Source organism: Dryobates pubescens, chromosome 37 (assembly GCF_014839835.1).
Source record: "Dryobates pubescens isolate bDryPub1 chromosome 37, bDryPub1.pri, whole genome shotgun sequence".
Taxonomy (NCBI): domain Eukaryota; kingdom Metazoa; phylum Chordata; class Aves; order Piciformes; family Picidae; genus Dryobates; species Dryobates pubescens.
This window is the reverse complement of record NC_071648.1, coordinates 1,661,784-1,673,185: the sequence shown is the minus strand read 5'-3', so window position 1 is coordinate 1,673,185 and position 11,402 is coordinate 1,661,784. Positions and strand designations below refer to the sequence as shown.

Here is an 11,402-nt window from a genome sequence, read left to right as displayed (position 1 = left end):
ACTACTGATGCTGTAAGGCGCTGGATCTGCTAAGAGGCTGAAGCTTATCACTTACATACAGGACATCTTGCTGAGCCTTTTAAGTCGGGCCACGGTGGCCTGCGAGTGCATGGTTTCTACCATGGGCTCTGTCCATCTCTTGCTGATGAGCATCATGGCAGGAGGAGGAGATGCAATTGCAAAGGAAAAATACTCTGAAATGCTCTGTAAATGTTGCTAAGGTTGAGATTCAGGAATAGCATAAAAGTGAGTACAAGAGCCTTGCTACATACAGTTGTGTTGCTAACTACTGTGCAAGTGAAAACTAGCAAGAGTGATAACTTGTAACAGAAAAACGGTTTTATTTATTAAATAACAGGAAGTAGGTTTTCTTAGGCACCCCCCAAAAAATAATCAGTTTCAAATGCAGACAAAAATGTGGGTGTTTTGTTAAAGGAATCCCAGTCCTGCTAATTTTCACCACTGACTATCTTAGTAACTTGTACATTGAAAACTCGAGATAACAGGAGAGTAAACTTAGAAATGTTTGATTTGTGTGTTTGTTTATGTTCTGTAATGTGATCTCTGTGGTTGTTCTTGACCTATTTGCTAGTGCTGAGCACTAATCATGCTAGCAAAGGAAAATCACATCTTCACTGGAAGGTTGCTTCCTGCTTTACACTACCAGCAAAGTTTGGTTTAGGCTTTCATTCCTCTGTGCATCATTCTGTCAGCCACAGCAGCTCATTGCAAGCCAGGGTATCAATCACTCAGTCTCTTTGGTGATTGAGCAGCAGCAAAGTTTCCTTCATCTACTTAAGACTGGCTTTGATTAGAGGTATAGTCCCAAGCCTGCACAGCTTTGCTTTTTTTTTTTAACATGCTGAGGGGTATATGATACCATATAGGGAACTGTGGCTGTGCTCTTAGGCTGTCTGGACTGGTGGGACTCTAACTGTATTCTGAATGAAGGCCAGACAGGAGTGACACCACTGCTTCCTCTTGCAGCTGATGACTAAACTCAGTGGGAGCGGAGCAATGCTCTGGGTGCTGAGTCAGGAAAATGACAGGCTGCTTCTCCTTCCTCAGCCCAAATGATGAGAGAAAGCAGATAAGCATGAAACAACTGTTGGAGAAGCTGTCTTGAAGAGAGGAGCTGGTTTGGAAAAGGGTCTTCCCAGGTGTGAGTAACCCCCGAGTCACTGCAAAGTCTGAGCTCTTCCTCTGGCTGCGCTGTTAGCAACTGGCTCACCACAAGCAGTAGTGCTGAACAGCCAGTCCTGAGGAAGCCAGAAATTATCACTTGGTTAAACAATTCTAGTATCTTAAGAGCAACTTATCCTTCACTGTTTGCGTAATGCTGTGCAGTTATACAATCAAGTAGAGAAAATAAATCCTCCTTTTCCCCCTAATCTACTGACTTACTGATCAAAGGACACACAAACCATTGCTGCCTTGGAGTTTATTGCCCTGTTTGCTACGATTTGGGAACTTATCAACTCCCCTGCAGTTTTGCTTTGATCAGGTCTGTGGTGTAACAGCTGTGAGACAAGAGAGTAAATAACAAAAGTTAAGTTTTACTAATGATGATTTTTCTTTAGTTATCCTATAAGGAGGCAGCAAAGTTAGGAAAACTAGCAACAGGAATCAAGAGGAGGGATAAGAACTCTCCTCCTTTTCTTGATAGAATAACAATCTTTGTCTGCTTCCTTGAAGAATTATGTGTAGCAAGAACAAGTGACTGGAACACAGGATTGCCAAGTTCTTTCTGGCTCTGCCATGGATTTACTTGAACAAATCACTTCAGTTCTGGGTGTTGCTCTTTGTCAGGCTGTGATAAACTTTATTGCAGACAGGGAAGTTCTGAGAGTGAATAAATGGAAATGTTTCGGGGGCTCTTCTGTAGACCATGAGATTGCTAAAAAACCTGTTTAAAACACTTGTAAGATGTATTAATACATATGACTATAAAAAGTACTTACTTTTTACTGCTTAGAGTGTAGCAACAGCACTGCAGGGTTGCACAAGTGTGGATGCAACACGTATTTCTAGGTGGGAGGAAACAGTGCAGACACAAAGCATTTGTAAGATGGAAAGCTCTTAACTCACAAACCCTTCTCAATGAGAGCAACTTGTTGTGAAATCCTCTCTCCCTGTCCTTGATTTCTTTTTCCCCTCATACTGGTAAGTTTTCCACATGAACTTGTGAGGGGAAAAAGCCCCTGTAACTGTAGGTAGGTGTATAAAGCTTGCTTACCTTGCATCCAGCTTTTAAAAGACTGCTGTTAGCCTATTTCTCTTAGTCTCTGGTATTATCTGTTGGCTTCAAGAATAAGTAATTTAACTTGCATGCCAACGTAAAATCTGACAGTATTAAGATATATTTAGTTAGTTAGCTGTAAAGCAACTTCCTCTGTTCGTTTAGTGAGAAGTTTAAATGGTCACCCAATATCAATGTTTGGTTCCTTCCTTTGGAATTCTTTGTACTTGACACATGTTTTCTTGGAAGCCTCGGTACCATGACATCATTTAATGTAGGCTGATGGGTCATCACTTAAACCCATACCACTGACTGGAAATTTGCAGTGCAAGGGAAGCCAGGAAACTGATAGCAAGTGACTTGTGATCCATTAAATAGCGATGATGAAAGTGCTTTTTTCTTGTGAAAGGTCCTTGGGTTCTTTGAAGGAGTAATTTATTGAAAGGAAAAGAAGACAGACAAGGTTGAATGGACCTAGGCCAGAGTTATTAATGCCTTATTGGTATGTACTCTACATTGAATTCAAGCAAACTGCATTAAAACTTCAGGGATGCTCTGATGATGATGATTAAGTCATGGCTCTCTTCAATAGTTCTTTTGCAGGCATTTTGCTTCTGACTGCATTAAGCTGTCTCCCAGTGTTCCTGATAACTGTAATTACTTTTTGCTGCCATGGTCACTCTCCACTGAAAACATTCTCAGTGAATGGCTTCTAATTTTGCTTGTTCTGAACCTTGTTACCTCTGTGTGCTACAGCTGATTTTATTTTTGCATTCTTTTTTTTAGAACTGAGCTTTTTAGATGTCCACTTAGAGTCAGTTTGAGTTCAAAGCAAACCGATCCCTTGTAGAATCTGAGCCCAGAATGCCACAAGTGATTTCCCACATCCAACTCAGAAGTTCCGAGGGGAGTATTTCAGACACTCTGTTGCCATTTGCATTCTTTAAATCAAACCAGCCCTTCAAGGTAGCATTTTCAACTCTTGCAGCAGTTGTTTTGGTACCAGAATTCATCTTCTGTTAAAGAGGCATCAGCTTAACTTCTCTGCAACATGACACATTTTGTGAGGCTTTTTCTTGTATGCCTTCGTGGCTTTTCATAAGCTTATAGGTTTTTTTTCATTCAGGATTGCCTTAACTCTGACTCATTAGTAAATATATATGGATATTTTTAACTTGTATTCAGGGGTTGAAACACCCTTACATTTTCCTATTTTTAACTTGTATTTAATGGTTGAGACATCCTTACATGTTCCTTTTACTTTATCGTGCTCATGTGAGAAAGGTGAAGTGGAAAGATCAGTCTGTTAGTGACAGTAGTGTGACACTAATTACATGGTAGGAGTATCGAGTTTAATTCAGAATATTAACTCATAAATATGAATTACAATTTAAAGGGCTTCCAACATATATTCTTTTTCCTGGAACACTACTCCACTGAGCAGATGTTGATCTCAGCCCTTGGCTGCTGCAGGCACGGCTATGAGGGATTTGGTATTTGAAGCCTGCAACGGCCTGAGCTACCCTGCTGACAGATGATGCAAAGTCAAAACCGGCGCCTGGAGAGGTTCATGTTGAGCGCTGGCCTGTGAGGGGTAGTGCAGTGATAAAGCAGGAGCTGAGATCTTCAGCAGGGAGGTTTTACAAACCCAGCTCGTCACCGCCCTGCACTGGCTGCTCGGCATCTCTGTGGCTGCTGGGCTGTGGCTCTGGGATTTGACTTCACTTCATCCCCATAGAATCATGGGATCGTTGGGGTTGGAAAACACCTTTAAGATCATCGACTCCAAACCGTTCTTTAACTCTACCACATCTGGTGCTAAACCGTGTCCCTCAGCACCACATCTGTGTTCATTGTTCTGATAGTTTGAAAATCGTTGGGTTGTTTTCCTCCATGGATGGGTGCACACGGACGCTTAGTTCAGTCTCTGCTTCTGTTGACAGCTTTCCTGGAACAGAGGGTCTCCAAGGCTTTGTAAGAAAGGCTTCACCAAGAAAGACTCTGAAGACAAAGCACGGCTGTGTCGCCCTGCTCCCATTGCTGGTGTTTTTCAGTGGCACTTGACCTCCGCATCAAGCCTTCGGGTCAGGCAGCCACTGGTTTAAAAGGCAGGTGCCTTACCCGAGGGGAGAGGCGAGGGCAGGCACTGCCCTTACCCCAGCCGCAATCCCACCGCGCCGCAGGCCAGCCGTCGGGCGCGGGGCACAGCCTCTCCGCAGCGGGGCCTGGCCTCTGCGGGCGGAAGGGCGAGGCGGGCGGGGAGCGGCGCCGCGGCCCCGGCCCGGTGCGGAGCAGGGCCCGCCTCCGCACCACATGATGCCGCTGCTCCTTCCTGCCGCCCCTGTCCCGAGCAGAAAAGGGAACTGGGCGCAGGGCGGGAGGAAGTGACTTCGCTCCCCTCCCCGCCCCGCCGCGGGAAACGCGCGGCCCCTGCCCCTCGACCCCTATCCCCAGCGGGCCGGGCTGGGCCATGGCGGGGCTGTGTCTGCTGCTGTTGCTGGGCGCTGCGCTGGTCCCGGCCGCCAGCGCCTTCAACCTGGACGTGGAGCGCCCGGCTGTCTACTCGGGCCCCGAGGGCAGCTACTTCGGCTTCGCTGTAGATTTCTTCGCTCCCGACCCATCCTCGTAAGTGCCCCGCCCCGTCCTGCCCCCCGGAGACGCTCCCGGCCCGGCTCGGGCGGCCGGGATCTGCCGCCGGTGCTGCTTCCCGGGGCAGGGCGGCCCGTGCTAGCGGGTCCTTCCTTCTTCCCTTCCCTTTGCTCCTTTGGTGGCAGGTTAGGGGCTGTCCCGGCAGGAGTCTGGTCGACCTAGAGGGTGATGATGGCGATAGAGGGGCCAGGAGCAGCCCCCGTGTCAGCAGCCGAACTGACGGCTCTGGGAAGAGAAGGGATTTCTCCGTGGGAGCCTCTTGCCCTGGCCCGGCTGGGTCTGATGAAGCCGGGAGGTGCCTGCTCCGGGGGCGGTGGGGCCAGGCCCGCAGCGGGGCCCGGCCAGCGCAAGCACCGGCACCGTGGCGGCGGAGCCACGCCGGGCACGGACGCTTGACGGCAGCTGTTGCCCTGCTTAGGGTGGCTCTGGCCGCTGGGACCCTTTCACAAGGGGCAAGGCTGTGTGCTGTGCGGCCGGTGGGCTCAGTAACGCGGCATGAAACTTGCACCCAGGGGAGACCTGCAGGTCTGCGGCGTGTGCAGGTCGTGGTGATGCTGAATGCAGTGTAGAGGTGAAGGCGTGGTGGTGTGCTTCATCGTAGCTGGCACCCATGGAGCTGGGGAAGCCCTGCCGTTCCCTTGCCGGGCTGCTCTCTCACACAAGTGCTGTGTTTGAGTTACGCTTTGTCTGTGCGGGTCACAGAACTGCTGAGGAGAATAGAGAAGAAAAAGTTCAATGTAAATATTCTCCCTATCAGCTTCCCGAAGGTGGTGGTTTTTCACACTAACGAATGTTGGTTAGGCAGTGTGCCGTGGCTGCTGTGTTTCAGGCTTTTGTATCGTCGTGTCACTGACTTCCAAGTTACGGTGCTGCCGGAATAAATTACTTCCATTTCTTAAGTGCTGGCTACATGACGGTCCAGCTCTTGCCACATTGCCCCCTCCTTTCCCATCTAAAAGGGCTGTAAAGCCGGAAAAGCTGCTGGTTTCCATTATGCCGAGGGGATTTTTCTCACTCACTGGATCCTTACCTTGTAAAACTTTATAAGCAATTTCTAGAGCGTTGGAGCAACTCTTTCTGCAGTGCATCAGTGAGCCTTGTTTGCATTTCTTTATTGCCTACAAATATTAGAAGTCATCCTGTCTTAACTTGCTTGAGTTGCAACACCTATCTGTGCTATCTTAATCCTGTAAGTCTTACTGCCAAGAGAAAAAAAGATTCTATTTGTGTTCCTCCCTTTCATTTTTCAGTCAGCGTGCATGGCTGCAAAGTTATTGAGAAACTGGCAGGTAGTAAACTTTCTTGTGCTCTGATAAGGAATGATGTGACCCAGCTCTCACTGAAGTCATCATTTGGAACCTTTCCATTATTTTTGTAGCAACTATTTACCTCAGAGTGCATGGCTGTAAGAGAATGCAGTGCTGGCTTCTTTTTTAGTCTTATGACACTAGCAATTAGCAGACAGTGGGGAAGATTCCTTCATTTTAAGGGAATTTTCTCTTTCCTTTTTTACTACAAGTAAAAGCCCTGCACTTAAATTTAAGCACATTGCTAGAAGGAGCTGTACAGCTTTTACAGGAACAAGCTCTAATGCTGTTAGATTGAGTTATTGCTTATGGGGACAGATATTTTACATCCCAAAATAGCCAGAAGCTCTTGCATGCGGTGTTCTCCGGACACAGGTCAGTGTCTTCCCCAAAGCAGAGAGATTACTGAAGTTGTTTAGTGAAATGAGTCTCGATGCATGGTTTCTGTGGAGTGTCACACGTGTGCCTTGGTTCCCACACCTTTGTTGTGGCTCTGTTGATTTTTTTTTGTCACCTGTTCTTTACAGGAGCACCAGAGATGAAGTGAATTTAGTTGAGCTACAGCTGTGTGGATTGACTAGCCTGACAACAAAGGAGTATTATTAGTTCTTGAATGCTCAGGCTGCTATTTCATAGTCTATTTTGACCTCCTGATTACCAAAATAAAGCATATTTTGAAGTCCACTGTGAAAGACTTAATCCAGGAGTTGGAGCGGCAGGCAGGGCGCTGTGTGGTGCCTGACAGAGGGCATAGCTGTAATACTGAGGGGCTGGATGTAGCTTCCTAACTAGCAGAAAAGGTTTCTCATTTAGACAGTCGACATGCCCATGGAAATGCCAGGTTTTCTTTGTTGGCCCATAGCAAAGCACTGGCAAGTGATTGTTCCTGTAAGAACACCTATGGAGGATGAACTGCTGAGGCTGTTGGTGCAAGCCCAGCCTTGTCCATGGCTCTGTGTTTGGTCAGGTGGTTGCATCATGTAGGACAGAAGTGATGATTTTCCCTCTGTTGCCCTTTACACCAAGTATATGGACTAGAGACTTCTTTCTATTTTAGTAACCTGTATATTAAAGACGCCACAGCCAGCTGGCAGCCAGGCACTAGTGGTGTCCCTCAGGGATCAGTGCTGGGTCCCACGCTCTTTAATATCTTTATCGACGATCTGGATGAGGGTATTGAGTCCATCATCACTAAGTTTGCAGATGACACCAAACTGGGGGCAGGTGTTGATCTGTTAGAGGATAGGTGAGCTCTGCAGAGGGGCCTTGACAGGCTGGACAGATGGGCAGAGTCCAGTGGCATGAGATTTAACACATCTAAGTGCCAGGTTCTACACATTGGCCACAGCAACCCCAGGCAGTGCTACAGGCTGGGGTCAGAGTGGCTGGAGAGCAGCCAGGCAGAGAGGGACCTGGGCTGCTGGTTGATAGTAGGCTGAACATGAGCCAGCAGTGTGCCCAGGGTGGGCAAGAGGACCAATGGCATCCTGGCCTGGATCAGGAACAGTGTGGCCAGCAGGAGCAGGGAAGTCATTCTGCTTCTGTACTCAGCACTGGTTAGGCCACACCTTGAGTCCTGTGTCCAGTTCTGGGCCCCTCAGTTTAGGAAAGATGTTGAGATGCTGGAAGGTGTCCAGAGAAGGGCAACAAAGCTGGGGAGGGGTCTGGAGCACAGCCCTGGGAGGAGAGGCTGAGGGAGCTGGGGTTGCTTAGCCTGGAGAAGAGGAGGCTCAGGGGAGACCTTCTTGCTCTCACAATTCCCTGAAGGGAGGTTGTAGCCAGGTGGGGGTTCGTTTCTTCTCCCAGACAAGCAGCCCCAGAACAAGAGGACACAGTCTCAGGCTGCACCAGGGGAGGTTCTGGCTGTGTGTTAGGAAAAAGTTCTTCATAGAAAGAGAGATTGGCCATTGGGATGTGCTGCCCAGGGAGGTGGTGGAGTCACCATTGCTGGAGGTGTTTAGGAAGAGACTGAATAGGGTGCTTGGTGCGATGGTTTAGTTGATTAGATAGTGTTGGGTGATAGGTTGGACTCAATGATCTCAAAGGTCTCTTCCAACCTGGTTAATTCTATTCTATTCTATTCTATTCTATTCTATTCTATTCTGCTTGTTTCAGTCTATGATGATGAAAATGCATTTTTCTCCCTTTGGGAAAAGAGGTGACTGAAGGAGTCCCATAATGATTCCTTTATTGTTAATCTTGTTCATGAACTTCATCACAAAGCTGGTCTTTGGAGAAATTTAAAATAGATGATTAGAATGGGAATGATTATTTTTTTGTACCAAGCCTAACATTTGGGGAGGCTTCTCAAGAACTACTGATAGAGGAGTAAGGTGGGAGGCAAGCTGCTGCTGGTTTGGTGGGTTGTAATTATAACAATTAATGTGTTTCCTTGCTTGGCATTATGATTTTTATTTTTCAGCATTTCTGTTATGCCCAGGGAGAACAGTTTTGAGTTCATTAATGTACTCAATACTGAATACATTACAGTGTTTGAAATTCTTGATTTGGGAATCTAGACAGACTGGGAAAGGCAACTAAGGAAAGCAAATGGATCTCCTCAACTAGCCTGGATTTTTCTCTCAGGGTCCAAAAATTCACACAGGCTGAAAACTAGTAGCTTCTGTTGATCTTCATATAAATTGAGCATTCATCCCTGGAGGTTTTTAAGGCCAGACTGGATGTGGCTCTGTGCAGCGTGATCTCAAGTGTGAGGTGTCCCTGCACATGGCAGGGGGGCTGGAACTAGATGATCCTTGAGGTCGTTTCCAACCTTAACAATTCTGTGAGGTGCTACACATTAAGAAATCCTGTGGTGTGGCTCAGTTGGTAGCACATAAGACCCTTAAATGGGAAGCTTGTGAGTTCAAGCCTGCAGTGGGCACTATTGTCCTCCCTACTCTAGTCATGGGGTCTGTGGTGACAGGTTGGACTCGATGATCTTTGAGGTCTCTTCCAACCTTGGTGATACTGAATACTGAAATGCAAACTCAGCTCTGCACTACAGCGAAGTCTGGAAGATGGCTGTGAAAAGCAGAGCAAGTTTGATGAGTCTTGATCCACATTTCTCCAACCAGTCTTGCAGCTTGTTCAGCTAACCCAGTTTCCAAACTAAATAACCATAACGTCTGATAGGGGATGATAAGACCTGCTCTTGCGTGCTGTGTTCTCTCTTAAACAGCTCTCGTCAGGATGTGCTCTGTTTTCAGCTTTCTATCTTCTACATGTCTTTGTCTGTAGCTCAAATTGACTTTGTCAGGAATGCACTGCCGAGTCAAGCGTCTCAGAATTTCCTGGAAGATGTTCTTAGAGGTTCCTGGAAGATGTTAAGATCCTTGTTGGAAGACGCTAAGAACCTTGTTTGGCCGGGCCTCTTATGCAGCCGGCTTCCTCCTTTGTAGCGTCTGAATTCTACCGCTTCAAGGCACAATCTTGTAGCGATTCCTGCCGGGACTGCACTTAGCGTGTCCTTGCAATCAGAGATTTGTAAAAGCACAACAGATCTTCATAAGGAAATGCTTGTTGTGCACTGAATTTCAGTAAGGATTCGTGAATGTAAACCCCGTGCTTGACAGGCGTTTGGGTGCTTGGAGGTTCCTTTAACAGAGCATTTGCTGACTCAAACGCCTGGGCTGACTCACCACTGAGTACCTCCTGAGCTCAGAGGCACTACTGCTTTGTTTATGTATTGTTTCCATTTTTGACCCACTTCCTTGAATTGCTCTTCCTTACAAAATTAGCCAGAAATTATGCCAGCTGATGGCTTTTTTCAGTTGCAGAAGTACACAGCTTCCTGTTCCACTCAATACATGCATATTTTTGAAAGAGGGAAAAAAAGGCTGTAGAAGATGTTTTCTTTGTGGCAAGTGGTGGAGGCTTTTTGCCTGCTTTTCCTTGCAGAAAAGAGGGACCCAAGGCCTAAAACTTGCTAATAATTTCTTCTCTGAAGTCAAAGCAGTTCCAGTCAGATTTAGGTTTGAATAGGCGAGGCTTTTGCTTTGCTAACTGTTCAGATGTCATAAAGTAGCATCTGTGCCTCGGGTGTCAAAACCTTTGTCTTACTTCTTCTTTTCCTGCAGGATATCTCTTCTGGTGGGAGCTCCAAAAGCAAACACCACTCAGCACAACATCGTCGAAGGAGGCCAGGTGCTCAAATGTAACTGGAATTCAAACAGGAAGTGCCAGCCGATCATATTTGACTCCACAGGTAACTTGTGGATCACTGCCAGGGGAGATGGGGGTCTGTGCTCTGATCTCTGTGTGTGAGAGTGGAAGGGACTCACGTGGGGTTTCTTGGTCTGTGTGGATGCAGGCTGGGTTTGGACTGGTAGCTAATCAAGGCTTGCATCTTTTAATTTTTTTCCCCCCACTGTGTTCTGTCTTTTAGATTTCTGTTGTCCTTGGTATGTGCTGAAAGCCCGAGTCCAGCATGCATTAGCCTCCTTTGGTTTTCACCTGTTTGTGTGTCACCTCTGTACTTCTCAGCAGTCCTGAAACATTTAACAATCTAATTCCCAGCAACCCCCCAAGGAGTTTATTGGCCTGTTAAGAACATGGCATGTGAGGCAAGATGCTTTTTAATATCAGCAAAAGCGGAATAGGTAGAAATACTCAGAAGTTTACCCTGAAATGGGGACTCTAATCTTCAGACTGAGATAAAAATGGCTTTTTTCTCTTATCTGTTAAAAGATTTTTCCCCCTTGGATGTAGCTTCACAGTATTTGTGATGTCTATGAGGGCAGCACTCAGGGTGCCTCAGGTCAGAGGCATTACTTACCCATTTCTGAAGCACGCTCCAGCTGAGCAGCAGCAATGCTGGCATGAAGCACAGCCCTCAGCCTTCATGCTCTGGTACACACGGTGACTTCCACAGGCTGTGGCAGGTCATATGAGAGCATGCTGCGTGTGCTTCCCTGCTTCAGCCACTCGCTGCCGAATCCTCTTTTCCACAGCGTGTTGCAGGGCAGCGGAAAAAACCTTTCTGTGTCATGGGAGGAGCGGATTAGCAAGAGCCATGTGGCAGGGCAGAGGAATCACCTGTGCTTTTGTGGTCTAGTTGGTCATAATTCATTCTTGCCTTTGCTGGTGTTTGGACTTGCCAGTCTAAAGGCTATTAGATTTATGCAGCCTTTGTTGTGTGTGATGCAGTGGAGAAGCTCTGCTTCCGATCTCCTTGTCAAGGTGTACCACAAAATGCTGGTGTCCAG

At 47.0% G+C, this 11,402-nt stretch overlaps 1 protein-coding gene across 1 annotated transcript in view; it reads left to right on the top strand.

Moving 5' to 3' along the window:
• Nucleotides 1-4,595: 4,595 nt before the first annotated feature.
• ITGAV (integrin subunit alpha V) overlaps nt 4,596-11,402 on the top strand; it is a 52,936-nt gene continuing 46,129 nt past the window's right edge. Inside the window, exons 1-2 of the mRNA XM_054177014.1 lie at nt 4,596-4,864; nt 10,275-10,402. Coding sequence (XP_054032989.1) covers nt 4,710-4,864; nt 10,275-10,402 — 283 coding nt within the window. The 5' untranslated portion in view covers nt 4,596-4,709. The remainder of the gene's footprint in view (nt 4,865-10,274; nt 10,403-11,402) is intronic.